The 23,426-nt window shown below is 45.5% G+C and overlaps 2 protein-coding genes across 9 annotated transcripts in view; one reads left to right on the top strand and one right to left on the bottom strand.

The window, feature by feature from the left end:
• Window positions 1-13,449, top strand: part of SLC7A1 (solute carrier family 7 member 1) — a 43,372-nt gene extending 29,923 nt beyond the window's left edge. For all 8 annotated transcript variants that reach the window (XM_056502437.1, XM_056502413.1, XM_056502429.1 and 5 more), the window contains exons 8-12: window positions 783-885; window positions 2,608-2,819; window positions 3,149-3,297; window positions 5,490-5,598; window positions 6,168-13,449. In XM_056502437.1, coding sequence (XP_056358412.1) covers window positions 783-885; window positions 2,608-2,819; window positions 3,149-3,297; window positions 5,490-5,598; window positions 6,168-6,277 — 683 coding nt within the window. In that variant the 3' untranslated portion in view covers window positions 6,278-13,449. The remainder of the gene's footprint in view (window positions 1-782; window positions 886-2,607; window positions 2,820-3,148; window positions 3,298-5,489; window positions 5,599-6,167) is intronic.
• A 223-nt stretch (window positions 13,450-13,672) lies between these two features.
• Window positions 13,673-23,426, bottom strand: part of MTUS2 (microtubule associated scaffold protein 2) — a 224,655-nt gene continuing 214,901 nt past the window's right edge. The window contains exons 11-16 of the mRNA XM_056502483.1: window positions 22,757-22,862; window positions 20,979-21,052; window positions 19,967-20,065; window positions 19,509-19,628; window positions 17,088-17,185; window positions 13,673-14,119 (exon numbers count right to left, since the gene is read on the bottom strand). Of these exons, the coding sequence (XP_056358458.1) occupies window positions 13,903-14,119; window positions 17,088-17,185; window positions 19,509-19,628; window positions 19,967-20,065; window positions 20,979-21,052; window positions 22,757-22,862 (714 nt within the window). The 3' untranslated portion in view covers window positions 13,673-13,902. The remainder of the gene's footprint in view (window positions 14,120-17,087; window positions 17,186-19,508; window positions 19,629-19,966; window positions 20,066-20,978; window positions 21,053-22,756; window positions 22,863-23,426) is intronic.

The raw sequence follows: 23,426 nt of genomic DNA, 5'->3' as shown, positions 1-23,426 counted from the left end.
CATAGTGCCTATGACCAAAACCCACACGAAGCTGCAGAAACAGCATTTGCCACCTGAGTTTGAAGGTTGGGCTGGTTGTTGGGCTCCAGGTTGTGCATTAAGGCTAGGCTGGGCCAGGCTCAGCTCTGAGGTCCCTACACTCCATGTGACTGTTGGTGTCACCTAATGTCTGACCATGTGTCTTTTATCCACTTATTTGCCTTCTGAAAGTGCTACACAAAGTCCTGTACAACCTGGGTTCCCTGGTGAGGGTGTGTAAACAGGGTAATCCCTAAGGAATGGCAGCCTTTTTCTGGAAATCCCCATGATGACACCTGCTACTTCAAGACTCCCTCTTTGATGCTTGGTCCCATTGCATGCACTAGCCTGATTTCATCCCAGCTGAGCTGAGATACCAGATCAAAGTGCTGCTCATTCTCTGTTCCCTCTAGCTACTTCCAAGAGATAACTGTGATGTTAGGAGTGCTGCAGCTCCACTGGGGGACTAACAATGAGGTTGTGGCTTAAACCCCTGCTTTTTGTTGGTAGCTGGGTGAACATAGCCGTGTGAGACAAACAGGCTGGAATTTTCTGTAGTGTTTCCTATTGTTTCAGCTAGTGAGGCTGGGACAGCCTGTGGAGTCAGGGTATTCATGCACCAAAGCCTGCCTCTCCTTGTCTTGGGACATCTTGAGCTCCCCTATCTAGTCCTGAGCAAGGGTCACATGTGTGCTGCATCATTATTAACGCTTCTGCTATGTTGCTGATTTTTCTTCTCTCTTACCTTCCTCTTCCTCCTACAGCTGTTATGGCCTTTCTCTTTGACTTGAAAGATCTTGTGGACCTCATGTCCATCGGGACCCTCCTGGCTTACTCCTTGGTAGCAGCATGTGTGTTGGTATTGAGGTAAGAATGCAGAAATTTGGCAATTTTAGAAATTTTAGTCTCTTCTGGCACACAGAGAATTCCACACAGCAGTCAGATGCCCTCATAGTTTCTATGGGCACATCTCCAGCTCCAGGCATGTGAGGAGCTTGTTTCTTTAAGCTCATGGGGGATTGTGTTAGCTGGATCTACAGGGAGGTCCTCTGAATTTGGTTAACCCTTGTTCTGTGCCAGTCCTGCTGTGGTGTTAATTCTGAATGCCCCAGGAGATAAGCCAAGGGGTCGGGAGGAAAGATGTGTGATCCTGGATGCCTGCCTTGTCCCCACTCTTGTCCCCACTGAGGATACCATTTCAGGTTGTCCTCCTTTTGAAAGGGGATTTGAGATGAAGTCTAGCAGCAGGAAAAGATCTGAGCATGTGTTTGCAGGACAAGTGTGTGTTCTTTAGAAGTGCTGAGCTCCCACAGCTTCCCAAACCTAAGCTAAAAATCTTGGGTCTTCAGTGCTTGGCACCTTACAGACAACAGGGCTCAATTAATGAAAAAAAAAAAAGGTCTGAAGATCATGTTACTGAAAAATAACTTTGTGTTGAATGATTTACTTAGAATGAGATGGAGGCTTTCACAGCAATTGCACTGAACTAAGAATAGTCTTGCAATAGGTGAAGAGCCAGTGCTGTTCTGTAGTACCATTGCTTTGTGTTTGTGCTCTCTTCCCTGCCCCTGGAAAATTCTTGCCGATTTACCTTGTCCATCTTACGTTTCCTGATTTCCTAGCCTACTCTTTTCCTCAGAGCTAGAAATGGCTGTATAATTTGTTTTTGCAAGCTGCTGTACCTATTGCATGACATTTCCGCCATCCTGGGTTGGCAGAGCCAACAGCCTGTTTTGTATTGGCCTCGGCAGCTGATTTGTCTGCCCCTTGACTGCTTAATGATGTAGCAGCTGAATTGTTTCCAAAGCTGTAAGATCCTGCCACAAGTTTCTTGCTGTGGCTAGACCCAAGGATTTCACTGCATTTCACAATTCTCAGTGTTTAACAGATGCCTCATTGTGAGCACATCCCCACAGGAGCAGTTTTAAGGCGACTTGCAAAGTGACCCAGTCCTTTAGTCAGATTTGTGGCTCACTAACTTGACAAAACCTGTAACAGAGAGCTGAGGCTGGAACAGTGTTTATTTATGGATCGACATGGTTGTGTGCCACAGCCCTGTTGAATGTGCTGTCCAGACAAGCAACAACTGTTCTTGCTTCAGCTCTTCCTTTCCTGTGGGGCAGCAGAGAAACTGGCAGAAGAGCCTGGGATGTAGGAATGTTGCTGCAGGGTGTGATATCTGCTGAGCTGTTAGCTCAGCCACCTCCATGCCAAAATGCAAGAGCTGAACTGCCACAGAAGACAGTGGCCTGGTTGTGACTGTCAATCTGTTCTTCTGCTGTTTCCTTCTCCTCTCACCCAGTCACGTATTGGTGATATGGATGACAGGGTTCATGAAAGGGAGCACTGTCCACTTTAAATCACTTACAACCTACAGCTTAGTTGCAATATAAGAGCTCTGCTTACATCATGGTGACATCATTCCTCCAATTTCCCCTTGAAGCAGAAGGGTATAGATGAGACGTGGGCTTATTCTGATGCTGTAAAGGTCTGGCATGCAGCCATGACTATCTGTGTAGCTTTTAAATGAGTGCTACCCTCATTTAAAGGCCAAACTAACAGGCTTTTTGTGTCATTTCCTTTTCATAGGTACCAGCCAGAGCAGCCTAATTTGGCATACCAGATGGCTAGGTCAACAGAGGAGACAGATAACAATGAGTCTGTGAGTACCAGTGAGTCCCAGGCTGGGTTTCTGCCAGAGGAAGAGGAGAAGTTTTCCTTCAAAGCCATACTGTGTTCCACAGATTCAGATCCTTCCAAATTCTCTGGTTCAGTAGTGAACGTCTCAACCTTCATCATTGGTAAGTGCTGGGCAGTGTGCTCTGGGGCAATGAACCACCTGGCAGGGCTTTGTACTCACCATGGTGGGAGAACTCACCTCCTTCATGTGGTTTTGATGAGCTCTTGTAATGGCCAGAATAAATGAAGATTAAATGATTAAATTTCTGACTTAAAAAGAAATCCACAGATGGAGTGTGTGGGGGTGTATAGTGGGAAAGGCGTATCTGTTATGGTCAGGGTTTTTGTGTTTTGTTTGTGAGCTATCAGATTCTGCTTTACCTGCTTATGATTTGTTTGTGGGTTTTCCCTGTCTAAAAAAAATTCAGTAACCTTTGGTGTCTGTTCACAGGTTTCCTTATTGTGGGTATCTGTATCCTGACTTCCCTTGAGCCAAACATTCTGATAAACACTATACAGATTATTGCCGCCATCCTTGTTGTCACTATCATCTTCATTATACGGAAACAGCCCGAAAGCAAAACCAAACTCTCCTTTAAGGTGAATGTCCTGGGACATGTAGCTAGAAAAGAGGTGTCTGGGAGGTGGTTGGAGGAGGAAGTGCATGTGTTGGCCTGTGTCAGAAGAGGGGCACTGGCCAAATGGACGTGCATAGCATATAGGCATGATGTGAACTTTTGTATCCAGCAGAAGCTGGAGAGGCAGAACCTGCTGCAGAGGTGTGGCTGGAAGGGAAGGGCAGGACCCTGCTTTTGAAAGCAGATTGTTGTAGGATAGGGAAGAGACTGGAAGAAAGGGGATGGTTGTGAAGGGCCGCATCAGGTCATGGATACAAAAGGAGAAAGAACACAAGAAGTAATCTTGTTTGTGAAGATCTAGGGCTCTAAGAAAGTGAATGTTCATGTCCTCCTTAGTCCCCATGGAAGCTAAGGGATGACCATTTTCTCTTAAACAGTCTTTAGTATGAGGAACTCTCTTGTTTTCCTGCCCTCTCCAAGAACACTATCCTTTCTGTATTAAACAAACACTGGGATGGGCTTTTTTTCTCCCAGTGTAATCCTACAAGTCATGCTTTATCATATTGATTTCAGGTAGTTCCCCAATTTATTAAATTAATTTTTGATTATAATCCATCCTCTAAACTGCTTTCATTTAAATTGCTCTCCAATTAAAGTTTTTCATTAAATTCAAATCTTTTAATAAGTTAATATAACCAGAGTTTTCCAAATCTGTGTTTGCAGCTTGGAGTTTGTGTTTTGCATTTTGGGGTTATGGTCCCAAAGGTGGAAACAGAGATTTCCAGGAGCAGAAAACTTAGGATCTCTCATCTAGATATAATTTTCTGAACATGCTTCTGAGGAGGTCTGTTCACCTTTCCCTCAGGATATTTCACCTCCTTTTTTTCCCCTCAGCCACTACCCTGTCCAAGAAAAAATAAAATTATATCTGTCACAACTAAATCTGTGATCATAAAATCATAGAATTGTTTAGGCTGGAAAAGACCTTTAAGAGCCTTAAGTCCCACCATTAGCCCAGGACTGTTAATGTCCCTCAGTGCCACATCTACATGTCTTTTAAACACCTCCAGGTATGATGGCTACACCACTTCCCTGGGGAGCCTGTTCCAATGCTTGACAACCTTATTTCTTATCTCCTTGCTGTTCTTTGGGCATTTACAACCTGATTGTGATTTTTCTCCAAAATCACTCTGGAAATCCAAGGCTGACCTGTTTGTTTCCCAGTTGTTTTTCTGTATTTTTAATAGGTAATTTTTCTCCCTTCTCCAGTCTTCAGAGACTTTACTAGTCTACCAAGAGCTCTAAGAGTTGTTATTTAATAGTTCAGAGATCACATCTGCAATCTCTGGGTATATAACTCACCCATCTAGGGAAATTTTATTTGTCTCTACTGACTTGACAAAGCCAAATTTAGAAAAACATTCTTCTTTTCTTTTCTTATTTGTGTGCCTATCCCCTTTCTCTAATGATGTGAGCAGCTACTTTACATAAATTTTTTGGCAAAGCTTAAATCAAGAAAGACCCACATTTCAGCCTGTTTGTTTTTGTAAATCTCCTTTTCCCTTAGGAGTGAAGTTCGCTTTCTACTTTATTCCACCATATTCAGAAATGTTTCTATTGCTATAATTTGCCTTGTTTGATTTTATATTTGCAGTGCTGTTTTTTGTATTCTTATTTTTGCATTTTGGCTTTGCTGTCTCATTCTTCTTTGATTCTCAGACCACTAAGGCATTCTTGGTACAGCTGTAGTTATTCATCTCTTGCAGTACTTGTTGGTTTTCTTTACTTTGGGGTAATTTCTATTTCTCTATTGCTTCATTGTCTTGGTACCTGATGGATTAAGTTCCTCAGGTCCCTTCCTCTGACATTCCCCTTACCTTTATCTCTTGGTCTCCAATAGGTGCTTGTCATGATACAGTCCTTGGTTTTTACTCTTCCCTCCTTTGCCCCACAAGTATTTAGTATTGCCACTAAAATTTGCCTCTTGCCTCCTCCTACACCACAAAACAAGCTTTTAAAACAGGTGAACAGCATTGTTCATACCCCCCCTCCTGTGGTGATCTGATGTCCTTTTGGGTTTAACCTTGCCTTTTCTCAGATTTGGCAGCTGAAGAGTTGGTAACAGCCATCACTTCCCATTTACAAGGGATGTGATGTTCTTTCCTGCTCATTAATCATGCTTGTAGATGTAACATATTCCTCATTCTTTTTCAGGTACCTTTTCTGCCCTTTCTTCCTGTTGGGAGTATTTTTGTGAATGTTTACCTCATGCTGCAGCTAGATGCAGGCACATGGATTCGATTTGCAATCTGGATGCTCATAGGTGAGTTTTAAGTGAAAAATGCTATGTTCAAAGTTACTAGATTTTGTTAACCATAAATTTATTGTAGCACTCCAGGAAGGGATTCTGCTTTCTGATCATCCTTGGGCAACCCTGCTGACTTGACCAAAGCCATTTAGCCAGCATGTAACAAGCTTTGTTTCAGATTCAAGGGTCTTGAAGCCTTTGTGTGGACAAAACAACAACCATGAACCATCTTAGGGGTCTTGCTGCCAACAAGAAACCATAGAGCATTTCTTGTTGGCTGGTCTTGTGCTGCTGTTCAGGTGGGGGTGCTTGTGCTTCTGAAGCTGAGCTGCATTGCAAGATGCTCCCAGCAGCCATGTACATAAGGTTGAATTGTCTGAAATGCTCAAATCAGGATACCATTTGGGGCTGGGATAGATTGACTTTTTAAGATTGGTGCCTGTGTTAATGGCATTTTTTCCTAAAGATAGTGGCTGTCTGCTAGAAGCTAACCATGAGGCTGGTGTAACTTGTGTCAGTGGCTGTGAATAGGGGTTTCTGTTTCTTTACAGATCTAACAGTGCCCTCTCCCTTGGCTTCCACAGGCTTTATCATCTACTTTACCTACGGGATATGGCACAGTGTGGAAGCCAGCTACGCAGCCTCAGCAGAAGTGGAGAGAAACACAGACACTGGCTCGGACAGCTGTAAATGACTGTTTGGCTTATGGGCAACTGAAAGAATGGCTGCAGTGAAAGAAACTTTGTGGTGGGGATCCTGAGCCAGATTTACACCTGTGATCAGTTGTGCAGGAATAAGGAAGAGGAATGCAGGCCTCTCCAACTTGGTTACTGCAGCTTGCAGTTTGTTTAGCAGCACAGTTTAAAGGGACCACAAGATGAAAAGACACAACTCTGGCATATTCCCAGCAGCACTGGCAGCTCATCTGGGGCATTTCCCTCTCTCCCTCTCCTGTTTTTTTTTTTTTTTTTTTTTTTTTTTTTTTTTTTTTGTTTGTTTGTTTTATCCCAGTGTGTAGAAAGAGAACTGCTTCTGTGTGCAAATGCTGCTATGAAACCAGGCCTCACAAATGTCCTTCTTTCAGTAGCCCCGGGAATTACCTCCCCACAGATACCCTACTCGATTATACCTGGAGCAGATTTTGCAGTGCTACTGTCAGGCATAGACCAGGACCCATCCATCCTTCACCCTCTGTGTACGCACACAAAAAAAAAGGGTTCTCACAAACGCTAGATTTCACCAGGTTAACAAAGCGCCTGCAAGATTTGCATTCTTTAAAATATCAGGTCTTACCTTTTGTTGTATTTAACTGGGTGTTAAATGTGCTCACATGCTTTAAAGCATGTCACTGCTGTGAAATGTTGGGAAGGTTTGTAGTTGCTGATTGTCAGGTGAGTGATTGCTCGTCAGCACACAGGTAACAGCAGCAGGTGTTTCTCCCAACTGTGCAGTCCACAAAGGAATTGCCAGCTTGAGTCAGGAAACCATGTGGTGCAAGTACTGCAAAGGCTTGAAAACAACCGGTGTCTCCAAAGAGCAGTCCTGCCTCTTTGCCTCAGAAAACACCAGTGCTGTGGCTGTAGTGGTGGGAGTGGCCAGCAGCACTGAGCTAGCTCTGATAGCAAATGGAGCCCTGTGTTCCTCCTCCCACATCAGTTTTGTGTGCTGGCTGCCTGGCATTAGCAACTTGGGTTTGGCATTGGCAGGTGGAGCACATTCCTGCCCTGGGAAGGGAAGCACAGGAGGATCCTCAGAGGCATGAAGTTCTTACATGGGCAGTGCCTGGTGTTTGCTCCCTGCCCAGGGGAGCCTGTGGGGTTGTGCAGGGGCTTCTCAGTCCCAGCAGAGCAGGCAGCCCAGAAAACACCATCAAGCTCTAGGGTCTGACTGACTTGCTGAGGGGAGCTTTCCCTTTGGGGCTGGAGCCTCCCTGTAGTGAAAGGCAGAAAATCTGGAGTTGAGACCAGGGTCTTTATTTGATTGGCAATGTCTTGGTTTTGGCTGTGATTTTTTTGTTTTAATTCTTTCTAATAGCTTTCCCTAGCCAAATTAATCCACTACCCTAAAAAGGCTTATTAAAGCACCGTGAAGGTGAGCCATGCCCTAGTAATGCCACTGATCTAAATTAATGCTTCAGCTTGTACTGAAAAACAAATCAGACTTGTGGAATGGTTTGGGTTGGAAAGGGACCTTTGAAGATCATCTGGTCCAGCTTACCTGACATCAATAGGGACATCTTTAACTAGATCAGGTTGCTCAAAACCCTGTCCATCCTGCTCTCAAACACTTCTGGGGTTTGGAGCATCCCTGATAGATACTGCAGAAATCCCCTTTCCCAATGTGAGTGGATGCTTTCCTAGGTGGATGATTTTCATACTACTGCCTCTGAACACTGGACAATCTTTAATTTGTTTGTCAGCATGGCTCTTGCTGATGAAGTGACAGGCTGTTGTATCTGTCATTGAGTTGGAGAACTGAACAGACCCCCTGCATGACTTGCCCAGGGTCTCACCAGGCATCTGATGCAGCAGAAGGGGGAATCCGACCATCTCCTGGATTACATGGCTGGATTGTGGACCATTTCTTGTGTTTCCAAAAGACTTTATAGCCTTTCTGCCCACTGAAGAGTTTTAATCTTTTAATTCTAGTACACTGGGAGGCTTTTCTTGTTAGGATTGGAATTTGAGGAAGTGAAAGTACTGTGTTTATTGCCTCCTAGGTGCACTCCAGAGTGTGCTATGAGTGCAGCTTCCCCTCAGAATGAAGTAAGTTGGGGTTCTGCTCCAGCTGCTGGGTCTTGACCATCCACCCAGCCTTTGCTCCTCGTGCATATACAAAGTCTTACATGAACAGGGAGAGATGAATATAGAATTTAAAACCCACTAAGTTGAAGTCTATTTTGTTTAAACACAGGCAAGGCCGACACACTCCACAGCCTCCCAAAAGGCACTGAAAATGTGGTGGGAGGGCAACTCAGACAGGATCAAAGTTTTGTATTGTACTAAAAATATAAGGATGTTTTTTTCCTACTTGGCTACCAGCTTTTGTTCAATGAAAACATGGAGCTTGTGTCCTTGCAAAGCTTCATCTGCACTGAGCAAGCTGCGGCCTGGTGAAAAATCTTTCAGGAGCATGTTACCAGGCACATTTCTGAGGTGGGGTATGACCTGGTCCCTTTTTAATCCTTGTGGCAAATCCTGAGTGGCTCTGTGGCTGTCAGCAGGAGGGCAGGGGACAGGGTATTGAAACTGAGAGAACTGGAATATTGGGGAGTTCAGGTGTTTTCTGATGAGCCTGACCCACTGACAGGAATGTTCCTGTTAACCACATGCTGCATCATGACACTTTAATGGAAACATTGCAGACCACACTCAGTATTCTGGGAACTCCAGTGATATTGGAAGCATCTTAGAAAATGAGTCCATGGAAACTGAGCCTGTGAGCCACTGTCAGGTAATGCAGCTGACCAGCCCTGCTGCCAGGAAGCTACTGGCTATCTGGCTTCAGCCTTTACCTTAATGGGGTAACCCTCTAGTGGGGTTTTGCTTTGTTTCCCATTCATCCCAGTTTCTGTGTGCAGAGAAAACAGAGCAGGACATGCTGATCTGTATGCACCAGCCCATAGGTGCACTGGTGCACGGATTTATTATCAGGAATATATTACACTTATCTGTACATCATCATTGAAATAATACAAACTCTTCCTGTAATCATTAGCCACATAATAAATGGGACCACAGAACTCCTGCTGCATGGGAAACTGTACAGAGGCTCCTCACAGTGTCCATGGGACACAACCACCATCAGTGCAGAGACAAAATACCTGATTTTGCACTTGACAGTTTTTCCTTTCCTCCCCTGCCTGCTACCACCACAAGCCTTTGCTGCTGGGCATCAACTGAGTCAACCCGTCTGTGCCAGCAGTCACTGGAGGTGCAATCCCAGTGGGGCCAAATGGTACCTTCCCACAATAAAAAGGAGTTTTCCATGCCCCCTGCTGGCTCTCCTGCCATCCCATGGCTGATACCTGCTCCCAGTGCCCATGTCTGGAACCCTTTGGGAGCAGCTGTAGGCTCGTTTTATTGCTGCTGCACCCTTCTGCATTGAGTAAAGATTAACAAAATCAAACAGCTTCCTTAAAGACAGAGATGATAAAACCCTTTCTGCTTGGTGCTGGCTACATTCCCTCTCCTGCCAAAGGCCATCCTGTTTCCAAATGGGAAAGTCCCCACAGTGGCAGTGGTGTTCGGGAAGTTTCCAGCCCTGCAAAAGCAAACACTTCCCCTTGCTTGTCTTTGAACAGGGATGGCCAAGGAGCAAGGACTAGAGCTATGGCCCCTACCCTGCTGGGAATCAAGCTCACCTTGCATGGTTGCAGCTCCCTGCCAAGAGCAGGGCTTCCCAGCTTGGCCATACACACCTGAGGATCTTCATTTCCTGGGAATGGCTGCCCTGCTCAGGGGCTGCTCCCTTCCTCCCACTGTCTGAGTGCCCTGGGCTTTTCTTTCACACCTACTTCAGTATGCAGAGGCAAAGAAAGACAGGACAGAGGAAAAGTATAAAAGAGGAATAACCTTTTTTGGGGAAAAAAGTCTGTGTTTCTGGGCTTGCACCAGAAGGAGCCACTCTTCACACCTGCCACAGGGACAGGTAGCTGAGACCCTCTGGTTAGGCAGAACTTCCTGCAGCTTTGCTAGTGATAGGGCAGGCCCCAGAGGGTGTGCCAAGGAAGAATCCAGTGAGAGGCAGGATTGGGAGGCAAAAATTAGATGGGAAAGGGATTGGCAATGATACCAAATGATGGTGGAGCTGGGTTTAGCCCCCGTTTTCCCACCATAAAAGCCTCACTCCCAATTCACTGCTGGAAGCATCTCTTGAATATGACTTTAAACCAACAAAGTAATAAGGTAAGCACCAGGTATAATGGGGAAAGATGAATAAATTACAACAGGTTCAGCCAGCCTGTCCTGGGCCAATAATATGCTTTAGTGCATTTAAAGTTTTGAGTAGCATCAAGGTAACAACTCCAGGTGTATGATCTCAACCATTTTTACAAAGGGTAAAAAGGAGAATGCTAGAAACTACCAACAATCCACTCTGACTAATGTGATGGCCTCTGCAATGGTGTGATTGTGCTGGTGAGTGGGGGATGAGCAGCTGATGTCATCTCCCTGGACTCTGCAAGGCCTTTGACATAGTCCCACACAGCATCCTAACCTGGGGAGATACAGCTTTGTTGGATGGAAGCTGGATATGGAATTGGCTGGATGGTTGCATCCAGGACAGCTCAATGTCCAAATGGCAGTGGGTAAGAAGTGGTGTCCCTCGGGGGTCAGGGTTGGGACTGATACTGTGCAATGTCTTAAATGACATAGACAGTGGGATCAGGTGCATCCACAGCAGGTCTGTGGATTGGCACCAAGTGAGTGGTTCAGTTGGTACACTGGAAGGAGGGGATGCCATCCAGGGGGACCTGGACAGGCTTGAGAAGTGGGGCCATGTGGACATCATCAGGTTCAGCAAGACCAAGTGCAAGGTCCTGCACCTAGGTGGGGGCAATCTGTGGTATGAATACAGGCTGGGGGATAAAGAGATTGAGAACAGCCCTCCTGAGAAGGACTTGGGAATACTGGTAGATTAGAGGCTGGACATGGGTGCTCAAAGCCCAGGAAGTCAGCTGTATCCTGGGCTGCATCCAAAGCACTGTGCCCAGCAGGGCAAGGGCAGGGATTCTGCCCTTCTGCTCTTGTGAGACCCAACCTGGAATGCTGTGTCCAGCTCTGGGGAAAATAAGGACATGGACATCTTGGAGTGAGTCTAGAGGAGGGCCACACAGTTCTTAGAGGGCTGGAGCACCTCTTCTATGGAGACAGGCTGAGACACTTGGAATTGTTCAGCCCGGAGAAGAGCAAACTCAGGGGAGATCTTTTAGCAGCCTTCCAGAACCTCAAGGGGGCCTGTAAGAAAAATGGAGAGACTTTTTACCAGGGTCTGTAGTGAAAGGACAGGGGACCACAGTTTTAAATTGAAAGAGGATAGGTTTAGATTGGACATAAGGAAGAGAATTTTTGTAGTGAGAGTGGTAGGATACTGGAACAGGTTGCCCAGAGAAGTTGTGGATACCCCATTCCTGGAAGTGCTCAAGGCCAGGTTGGATGAAGCTCTGAGCAACCTGGGCTGGTGGAAAGTGTCCCTGCCCATGGCAGTGGGGGCTGGACTAGATAGTCCTAAAGTTCCCTTCTAACCCAAATCAACCTATGAGTCTGTGATCTCACTGTATCAGAATTATAAAAGTGGAATGAAAGATGACAATGCTGTAGGTGTTGCAAATAGCTGTGCAGTTAGCAAGTATCAAAATGATTAAAGTTGTACTTGGCAAGAAGGGGCTTTGTGTGCATGTGCGTGCCAGCTATCTACCTTTCAGGTTGTACTTGCTGGACACACTAAAATCTAACAATGCATTTCAACAGTAGTAGCTGGTGTGGCATGATCTATTCTAACAAGATGCTCAATTTACTCAGTATCACAGTACCATGCAAAAGCTGCTACAAAAATAAATTTCTCTAAAAAGGAGAGAAAAAAAATCATCTTTCTTTTTAACACTGTGGAACAGGCCACAGGTGCTTTGATGGTGGTTGAAGCTGTATCTAAGCTGCAGTCTGTGAATCCTGAGTATTTCCCAGGAAAGCTGAAGCACAGCTCCCACTCGAGCAGGATGGCAGGGCTGTGCAATGCCAGCCCTGTGGGTGCAGGGTGTGCTGGTGAGAAAGCCACCCTCCCTGCAGCACTCCTGCACCTCAGGGATTTCCTCTAGGTACTGTCCCCCTGCTGACTTTGACCGTGGTGCACAGAGCAGGCCTGCATGCAGGATCTCTGCCCTAAGCTGGGTAGGAAAGCATCCCACACATCTTTTTGTTTTTAAAATTATGCTCAGGGATATTTTTATCTTGTTGGCAATGCCCATGAGGGCCCTGCAGACAGTCTCACCCCAACTACTCAGCCTTACCATCCCCTCAGATGGGAGGTCACCCCAAGCCTGGGTGAACATTTTTGCTTCTAGATGGGAAAGTTAAAGGTAGTTTAGCCACTCATTTCCATGAATCTTCAAAGTGCTCTGTAACTCTGGGTAAGCTGTAGCAATGTGAAATAATGCAGATATGTGGAAGGGAAGAAATTCTGACCTTATCTGCATCTATGAAGTTGGCTGTGCTCTATTTGGCATTTGAGGTGGAAGGAAGCTAGAGTCCCAGCAGATGCCCAGTATTATCTCATCTTCCTACTGGAAACCCTCTCACCCAGCAAAGGTCAAGGATAAACAACTTACTTTCTCCTTCTTGCTTCTGGGACTTGGAATAAAATAAAATGGATAGAAACCTAGAGCCAGAGATTTTGATTGCATCCTAACCACGACATGGTAAAACAAGATGAAATCGTACTAAAATTGAACCATGTTAACCAGTAACCTCTACTGAATTTGCTAAAACTCTCAGTTTTCTCATCTCTAGCCTATCTCCACTTACAATATCAATGCTAAGAGTTAAAAAGCAGTGGATGGTATGCATATCTTTTCTGGTGTTCAATGCAAAGGTGAGGGTTTCGAAGGCAGTACTGTCTTAGAATTTCAGATTCGCTGGTGTTCATGTTACATAGTTACCACTTGGTGGTCACTTGGAAGGCGCTTCTACTTCTGTGTAACTTTCTTCTGCGTTGGGTATAAATATTCCTGGGAGGCTAAACAGAAATGCTTTTTGTTTAGATACAAGTCTTAGGCACGAGTTAGAAAACTGCTGACTGTAATGAAAATATATCAGCACTTAGTAGTATCCAATAATATAAAAAATGTAATTCAGAACATCTGCAACTACATATATATGTGTGTGCGTCTATATATAGGTATAAAGGTACAATACATACATGTATATAAACACAGACACATATAAATAGAGAAATATTCACAACTTGAACTATATTTGTAACTAACCTGAAATACTGCAGCAAAAGTTCATTCTGATGAACCATTAATAGAGCATTGCCCAGCTTTTGGCTCTAACCATAGTTAAAATATTCACACATCAAACTAAACCTTTTGCTATCCTAACTTCCTGCTGTTCTAGTTCTTGGCTATCTTTTCTGCTACCCTAATCAACGTGTCAGAACCAAGAGTTTCCATGTGGGGACTGTAGGAGTACCCTGCCTAGTGTAAAGCTTGCAGCCATGAACCCTGGGCGCCTGTTGATGGTAGTGCTTCCTTGGATGGTAAATTTGCAGGTTGGAAATGCACAAGGGCAGGAAGCCTTCGGCTGGCACACAGCTGCTGATTCATCGCCTCAAGGTTCTGACTTTAGCTGGAGAGGAGTTCCCTGAAGAGCAGCGATAAAAAGGAGTGGATGGTGTGGGTGGGAGTTTGACAGGGCTCACAGCATCTCCCTCCTGCAGCTTCCAGAGGAGCTCCTCGTTAGTCCTGCTGAGCTTCTTCTTCTCCTCCACTTCCTTCTCAACGTATTCTTGAAGATTTGCGTTCTCCTCTGACAGTTGTCTGGAGAGGGAAGCAGGACAACATGTAAGGAAGGCACTCCAGGGCAAGGATGGTGGCATTCATGCAGCCAGGGCCAGGCAGGACATTGAGCACCTCCCTGCCCCTAGGGCCAAAGCTGTGGCACAGCTGTCCCCACATCCCCTCACTGCTGCATGAGAGTCACCTCCACAAGCCACAGCTTCCCCCCAGTGTCTGACTCTGCTTCCAGATGCACCCATGTCTTTGCTCTACACCTCTTTGAGGCATCTCAGCTGCCAAAGCCTGGGTGGGATGAGCCCCAGCCTTGTGGCACTTGTGGGGTGTCAGGGTAAGTGCAAGGAGGGGTGACAGCAGTTGCATCCATGATTTTTAACTTGCTGCTATGGTATGCAAAGGAAAAGCAGTCTGGCCTTTCCCTGCTCTGAATTTCAGCTGATGTCCTGATGCAGGACACAGCTTCAAGGCTTTCCCTGAGGTCATGAGGTTATGGGTCCTTCTCTGCCTCCTTCCTCCTTGGTCCCAAAACAGCCTCTACTTCTGACTGCAGAACTAGAGAAACTTCACCTGTAACAACCAGGGAGGTGTTCTCCCCAGAATGCCCAGTAACTTCATGGCTTTTTTGGAGCTGGGGCATGGAAATATCCTATAGGCACTACAGCCTTAGTGAGTCTGCACTCATCAACCAGGTGACTGGTTTTGAAACAAATGGGGCAGGGCAAGTAGACTGTGGGACCTGACTGAGATGTGTTTTGGGCATGTGCTGCCAACACCCGTGTCCCAAAGGATGCCTGCAGGAGCACCAGGCTTCTGCAGCCCCACTGGGCTTGGGCAAGAGCCAGCTCCTCATGTGAGCAACCTGCAGCAGCTCTGGGCAGGCACCTAACCTGATCTAATGGCAATTTAGGGGATTTTATAGACGAGAACAGGGAGGAACCTAACCTTCCCCTAGGTGTTTGCAGTGCTCAGCAGCAGCTGGGTGTGGACTTTGGATGCATACAAAAGATTCTGTACAACTGCTTTTTGGGGTGTAGCCTGAGGGCTGTGGCAGATGTCATGGACCAAGTGTCTATGAGAGGGTGGGGTTGGCATTTCTGATTTTGTTTAAAAGACATTTTTTAAGAATTTCTTGGTTTTTAGTCTTGATTCCTACAGAAATGTAGCTCAAGTAATCAAGAATATGTCTCTTTCTTCTCCCAGTCCCTGAAAGTTCTGAACTATGGAGCAGTGGCTAGCAGAGTCACCTTGATCTCTTGGGTATTGGAAACTATTGTTCTTCAGATATCCCCAGTCTAAAGGACCAAAAAAATGCTGGTTGATTTGGAGGGATGATCTGAAATGCTGGGAGACTGGATGATTTATTCAAGTGCTTGGGGAAGTCCCAGCAGGGGCTCTGTGGAGCTCCCTCATCCAAAACTGGGTCATGATCTACCTGAAAGGCTCTTGTCCTTCCCTTTGTACCTGCCCTTGTCCTTAATTGGAAATCTCTCTGTGGTGCACCCCTCAGAGCCCAGTGCCTCCGGGACCCCCTCCTGACGGTGCTGGCTTTGCTCTGTCTGCCCTCCCTCCTCTCACTGCTGCTGGGCTGCCACTCCACTTCTGCAAGCTGGCAGAAATAGCTCTAATCCAGGGCAGCTCCCTGAGCTCATTCAGGCTGCACTTCCCAGGCAGTGCCAGTACAGAAATCAGCAGTCAGGGTGGTTACTGCTGCTGGAAAATGCATGCTTTAACAACAGCTTTAAAGCCCTGGCTGCCCCTGTAGCTGCTCCACAGCTGTCCCCAAAGAGTTACTTGTTGAAAATTATTCTCCTTGAAGCTGACTTCCCAGGCTGACCTTGAGTTGAGAATTTCTCCTAAAAGGTGTTTCTAAAAGCAGCTCCTACATAGTTGCAGGCAACAAGCAAAGCAGCTGGATGGCAGCAGGGAGAGGAGGGAGGGTGCTGCTCACCCAGCCAGAGACAGGGAGCTGCAATGCAGAGATGCCAGCACTGAACCAGGCACCCTGGCTGCTGTCAGGCATGGAGAGACACTGCCACTCCCAGGCCACAATTCATCCAGCCCAAGAGCAGGTGTCTCAAACTCATCTGGTGAACCAGACCTCAAAAATACCCAGTTTTCCTCCCCCAGCACAGAAATGCTGTGGACACCCACCTCAGGCAGTGAGACAGTACTACAGGTATTTACAATCAGGTGAGAGAAAACATAATCCTCACCCCAATCTGAATGCTAGTAAAAGCAATGCTGCCTTTTAAGAATATCTACACGCTGGAGACAATTTCAAAAGGTTAAGTCATTAAGAAACGAGGCATGAGAAAGACAAAAACTAAGAGGTGAGACACTGACAGTTTAAAAAAATGGCTAAAAATTAAATTTTTGGCCAGTGGCATCATTTCTGGATGCAATGACAGCTAGGTAGCTGCAGTGCTGGGACAAGACCAGCTCTAGTTTCTCCTCTGGCACCCCTTCTCCCTGGCTCCAACTGGGGTCTCCAGCATCACAGCATGATATTAACTCTCTGGGACAGGGACTGTCCTGCCCTGTTATATGCCACCTAACAAGGAGCCTTGTCACCCCTGTCACATTGTGACAAAGTTGCAAAAAGCAGTGCTGATGAAAAAATCCTGCCAAAGGTTAGTCGTGCCTGAGTGACAATGGCATTATTAGGATTTCTTTCCCAAGATGTTCCCATTTCACATCCTCATTACCCACTGACTAATGGATTTCAGGGCACTGATCCTGAAATCAGAACCACTTGTTCTCAGCAGCATGTCAAAACCATGGAAATTCATAGACAGGTACATGGCCTTCCTTATGTTAAAGGAAGCAAACCCCAATATAAAAATATTTTTTTAATAAAACAAGCACAGCAGAACACAAATACCTTTTCAGGAAGAAATAAGTTTTGCCCCTTGTGAAATAAGTGTCAGCCTTGGACAATTAAGACCTGGGGCTTCCTTTCAAGCTCAGACAGATTGCAAATACCAGCACAAACCTTGTTATGACAGTATTTTGCTCAATCCTGGCTCTGAGTTCTTCATTCTGCTGTTGCAGCATAGTGATTTTTTCTTCCAGTTTTAAATTTTTTTCAACCTGCAGCAAAAGAAGGCTTGTCAAGTGTGAAGAACACTCAGCACCTGATCCAAGGTAATTTGTTCTATATTAGTCTGTGGAGCAACTTCTAAAATTTGAGGATGGGTGGAGGTGGTTTTCTTGACTGCAGCAGAGACTTAGAGATCTGCCTCACACCACCACATCATTCTGGAGAAGCACCTGGGGCCATCAGCAGAGCATTGAGCAGGGGCAGAGCTGAACCAGCACTTCCTTATAACTGAGGAGAGTCTCAGTTTATTTCAGTGCAAATAGAGGTTTTCCTCAGTGGTGCCCCCACAGCTTTGTCCCCCAAAGAACCTGTGTCACCAGACCTTGGAGAAAGTGCTGGTGACACTTGAGGAGCACCCAGCACGGAAAGTCACCCAGCACTGTGCTATGAGTGCTCAGTCTAGTGATGGAGGAGGAGTGCAAGATGGGATGATGTACACCTCCCAGACATTGCAGTCTGGCATCCAGCCTCCAGGATCATGATTCCTCAGTCATGGAGAGGAAAGAGTCACCCACCAGGGCAGATGATGCCCAGCAGAGTGCTGCTGCATTCTCCTGAGGTGGGCTGGCCTCTGGAGATTCTACTCACTGCTGCTGACAATGTCAGCTTAAATGACAGGCTTAAACCAGACATTGGACTTTAAGCTGTAATTAATTGAAATTAATCCTATCCCAAGCACAGGTAGATTTTATTCAGCACAGTTCAAGGGCAGAGTTTGAGGACATCAGTAGCAGTGTATTAGAACATCAGTAAAATGTTTGCAGGCATGTTCCACAACCTCAGGTGCCTTGCTTTCCTTTGATTTTTGACATACTTTATCACCTTAGTCCTTGGTTTTCCAGCACTTTGAATTTTGCTGGATTCAACACTTTTGAAAGAAAACAAGATAGCACAGGGTAACCTTATCTCTGTGTGAGCTTGGTTATTGAATTTCCCAACCTTTTATAAAGAACCAAAATATTGTGTACTGAGGATAGCAATAACTCACACTTAATGGTGGAGACATCAGTTTTAGGTTGTGTTTTCCTGTCTTTGGAGGTAATTGTAAAGGATACATTCTGATATTCTGGTGTGTCCCGGTTTATTTTGTTAGAGCAGCACATGGATTCTAGCTCTGTTTTGAAATGCTCTGAGAGAGAAATCACCCTCACAGACTCTCTCTCTGCTTCTCCAATAGTTTTCACAAGTAGTAGCTATGCCACTTTCATTTCCAGCCTCCCTTTCAGCTGCCAAGGAGCCAAGGCTGACCCTGTGTTTGAAATGCCCTCTTGCTCCTTTGTGAGGCACCAGAGCATTTGGAGATGTCCTGAAGGTCCTGGCACTTACAAAGGTATATCTTGAAATGGAAAGCAGTTGTGCCTTTGGGCCACAGCAGACCCAGCCTTTTGCTGTGATAAAAGGCAGGAACAGGACTGTGCACTTGCATGCAGTTAATGAGCAAAAGCAGCTAAATGCCCTGGAATTACATAGGCTGTTGTTTGGGATTTTTTCCCCACAGTGTTTCCAAATGCTGGCTTAGCTCCAAGAGTAGCACGTTGGAAGGAGCAGAGATAATAAGCCTCAGTTGCAAAGAGGCACTTTTCTCTACAGCCACTTACTAAAGCATCTGTTCAGCAAAATAATCATCAGAGTTCTCAAATTTCCCTGTAAATGGAAACAAATCTTGCTGAATGCTGTGCTGAACCAGCTGCCACAGCTCCCAGCTGAGGTATTGCCTCATCCTGTCACCACACTGTATTTTACTGTCACTGCAGGTTATGCTCTACAGAATGAACCCCCTTTCCCACAAAAAATGTAATTGATGGTGAACTGGGGAGTTCTTCATTAGGGAATCCCACAAGCAAAGGACAAGAAAACAGCATAGCCTGCAGAAATGCATTACTGGAGGGTTGGAGAGAGATTTTCTAGAGTAAGCCTTGCTAGGCTCTGCTTGCTGAGTATTGCTAATCCACACATGGCTCCTTAAATACCTGCAGGAGCAGCAGTAAGACACACCATGGCTCAGTCTTCCTCCAGATGCCCTCTCCAGCCCTGAAAGGCTACCTGACTGCTGTAGGGGCATATGGTGCAGGCTGGGGTGCCCTGGACTACCACAGATTTCCCTTTCCTCCACCACTCACCTTGCTGTCTAACCTTACAGCTGAGCAGCTATTGTATGAAGAAGCAATCCAGATTGATGGATGTGAACCTCTTTGGTTGTGTCTTGCTCCAACCTCATGTGTGTGCTCACCTCTCCTAAGTTCATCTGCTGTAACCAAACTTTTCCTTTATTACCTCTGTGATGTCTCCTCTGTAGAAAAAATGACAACTCACCTGTTTTTCTAGCTCCATAATCATCTTCTCCTGTTGGTGAATCTGGAGGTTCTTCATTTCCAGAACATGTTTTAAACTCTTCAAATCTTTTTCTAAGTGCAGATAGGGAGCTCGCACAATCTAGAAAATATATCAGGGATTTGGATATGTCAGCCACACATACATCTTCAGCCATAGGAGAGAGATTCCTTAATGTAACCCTGTGGTTTAGGAGAATCACTGGTGTGAAAACTACCTGGACCTGGTCCTGTGCAGCCCATTTGACCCTGATATTGTCTCCTTGACACCCCTTTGGCTAAGATTTGTGACTCTTCCTCAGAGCTCAATATTCAGGGTCTCAGCTGAGACCTGCCCCCTGTCCCTGGAGTGAGGATGCAATTGCTCTTCATTGAATCAGGTGATGTGCAATACTTAGAAAAGTGTATCTTGATGCCTGTATAGTTAGAGTGGTCACCTACCTTCAGCTGTTCCTCAGTGTTTTTCTTCAGAGCCTCTTCAAACCGGTCTGCTTTGGCCTTAAGAGATTGATTCTGGAAGGTCAGGGTGTCTATCTGGTCCTGGGGGGGAAACACAACAGTTAACACATCAGCTGTGTTATCAGCCCACTTACATTCATACTGCCAAACTACCAGGCAAGTTAAGGAGGTGTCTAATAAGCTTAGACACCCCTGTAAGGTGATACTTTTTAATGCAAGGCCACTTGAACATAGAATGGGGTATTTGATAAGTACAGGGAATCACAAAATCCCTGTAACACCTGTGGCTGAGGCTAAATCACTCCATCACCTTGTGCTGGATGAGAACAGATATATCCTTCCTTAGAAGAGCTGGCATTTATATCACATGCATTTGAGTGCTCCTTAGAGCCTGAAGAAGGCAGGAGATACCTGTTTCCTTCCCCTTTCTAAGCTTCTATCATGGTAACAAGCAATGATGAGTTGGTGGTGTGGAATTTAAATGATCATCATTTCATCTCAGAGCTAAACATGGGAACAACATGTTATTTTAAGGAATCATATTTCTGTTACCATCAAAGGCATTTCTGTCTACACAGCACCTGTAAAATCCACAGTTGCTGTGAAAATGGTATTTTTATCTTTCACAGTAGTGATTTCTTGTCTGGAACATTACATCAGCCCATATTGCAAAACTGCTGACACGCCTCTAGCTGTTGCAGCAGTGCAACAATATGTGCCTGTTCAGGGCATTTAAAAATTATAATTCATCTCTGCCTGGGAAATCAAACAGGGCTTGCATTATTTGCTGTGGCATCTTTACTTGTTCACACATTTCCAAACTTAGCTTGTGTCACAGGGGTGCAGTTCTGCCCTCTGCTCCTTGGGATTTCTTCATCTGGGGAGTGAGAATGGCATGGAGTTTTTAGGAGGGTGAAGGGGTGAAGAGTGAAGGGGCTGCCCCACCAGCTGCTCCCCAGCACCTTTACAGGGTGGAAACAAAGAAACTGCTCACCTGCAGGGACAGACGCAGCTTCTCAAAAGTCTCTTCTAGTTGTGCCTTTTCCAGCTTGTGAGCAGTATTCAGTTCTGGAGAAGTTACACACACATGACATTACTGGGTAAAGTCCAGCAAACCAGGGTTTGAGAGCACAAGTGTCATGAGCCAAGCACAATTTGGGAGGCAGTTTTAGGACATGGATATGGAATAGGAAGCTGGTAGCAATATGCTCTTTACCTCAGGTAAATTGTTCTGAAAATCAGAATTTCCTGATCTTTCACTGTTTGCAGATAGCTCTGTTTCTATGTGACCAGATTCTGATATTTCAGAACTGCTCAGAATTCTCAGCTCCCAGGCACTCTGATCTGAAAAGGGTGAATCTGACAAAGGGCCATTTGCCAGTTCAGAGTGAGTATCCCCAGATCAAAGGATTTAAAATTGGATACATTTAAAAGCTGGAGTTGCAATTTCTTTGGGGGGAGAGGGAGGAGGACCACCACCTGAGATGGAGTTATGGCAGAAGAGCTAAGTTTATTCCAATAGTGAGACAGACAAGAAAAAACTCGATTGAAGGTTTTTCTGCTAGAATAACTCACCCTGGGGATGCTAATAACCAGAAGTTAAATAAATAAAGTGAAATAAAATTTAATCTCTAAAGCAATGGCATCAAACAATCACTCAGTGCAGTATTAGCAGCTGCCTTTTTAGCATATGGACGCTGTATTTTTTGTGTTTTCCCCCAAGGCCATGGGCTCTGCCCTCCCTGCTCAGCAGCCAGTCACAGCCGCGATGATCCCACTCCCCCGCAGCCTGCAGTGCCTTTTCCAGGCACAGGAGGGCATTTCAGACCAGGAACAGGGAACACAAACTTTGGCCACCAGATCCGTGATGAACCACAACTGAATTTTATCACCAGAAAATACTAAAAAAACCCCTGAGAGATAAGAATATCTTCAAGCAAGAATCAGCTTTTTACTTATTTATTTTCAAAGTCGCATATGTTAATTTACAAATGCTATGCTAGATACCTTCTCTGCCTATAAGAGAGGGGAATAGACTGTACTCAGTTCAAATTATGCTCTGGACTGTGTCTCTAATTGACACAGTGCAGAGCTAAGCAATATGGCTTGGTCTGGGAAACGTGGGAAAACCCACTAGAGACATTTAAAATGTAAAAAAATAGGGAGATTGTATAGATTACTGTTATATGTCAGCTAAAGCATGCACAAAGGCAAATGTTTAGACACTGAATTGCTAGGGAGGGAAGAGCTCTGTCTGCAGCATCAATCCTGTGGCCAAACGGTAACACAAAATAAAGATAACCGTGCTGAGGTGCAGATTTGCACCAGTGAGAGGCTTTGGTTTGCTCAGCATGGCCAGACAATTGCTACTGGAAATAATGAGTCTTGTTTTTAGAAGCACTGTGGGCATTTAAGCACCTAAATTCAGAGATATCCCAAGAGCTCTATCCTCCCGAGCATCCGAGGATTAGGCTCTTGAAAAAGCATATGTGCAAAGTGGTGTGGAATTTGGATTCTATTTTCAGCAACACACAGAGAAAAAAGCCTTATCTTTGACCCAGAGCCCCCCTCAGATAATCTCAGGTCAAAGTTAGATGCTGTAGGCTGCAGACATCTCTCCATCTGCCCTAGCATGAAGCTGGTGGTCCACCCCACATGAAAGCATTAGACCAACACAAATTTTCTGTGTAATCTGCTCTGAAGGAAGAAGCACAGTGCCACTAGAGCATTAATTCCTGCTCTGGAACAGCTGTTGGGTTGTCTTTGGCTTACCTTGAATCTTGCAGTCATTCTCATCCTGCAGTACTGTAATGGCCACTATGTGGTTATTTTCCAGCTGTGACATTGCAGCTTCATGTACAGCTGTGAGATCTTCCACCTGTTCCAAAACAGTGAGTGCAGACATGGACACATGGTTAGACAGGCTGTGGCACACAGCTGGAGAGCTCCAGTGAGCTGGAAACAGCAAAGGGATCTACTGAATGGGGCACTTGCAGCACCTGAGCCAGTTTTGCCATGTTGATGCCTTGAGTGGTAGCATGTGGTCACTTTTTTCTTTTAATTTAATGGTGATGAAGAGGTATAGAAGAAAGCAAAAGGTTAAAAAGCCTTAGGTGGAGATGCTGTTTATTGAATGTTCAGAAGTCTTGACATTCCATTAATCTAAATTATAACAATGACCTCACAGGCCATGGCTGTCATGGGAGTGAGGAGTGCAGCTGGAGAAGGGCAGTGGGCAGCCTGTGCCCCAGGGCATCCTATGGGCTTGGGACTCCTTCAGGACATTGTCACTAGACCTGGCTAAAGGCAAAGTGAGATCCCTAATGATGGTCTTCTGACAGAAATCATTAAAGGAACTGCAATAAGAAGTCCTGATGAAGATTAAGTCAGTGTCCAGGGCACTTTCTGAATGCAGTGCATCAATTTGTTTTTCTGGGGTTTG

Source organism: Oenanthe melanoleuca, chromosome 1, assembly GCF_029582105.1.
Source record: "Oenanthe melanoleuca isolate GR-GAL-2019-014 chromosome 1, OMel1.0, whole genome shotgun sequence".
In the NCBI taxonomy this organism is placed as follows: domain Eukaryota; kingdom Metazoa; phylum Chordata; class Aves; order Passeriformes; family Muscicapidae; genus Oenanthe; species Oenanthe melanoleuca.
The sequence above is the reverse complement of the archived record's forward strand: the minus strand, read 5'-3'. Positions and strand labels throughout refer to the sequence as shown.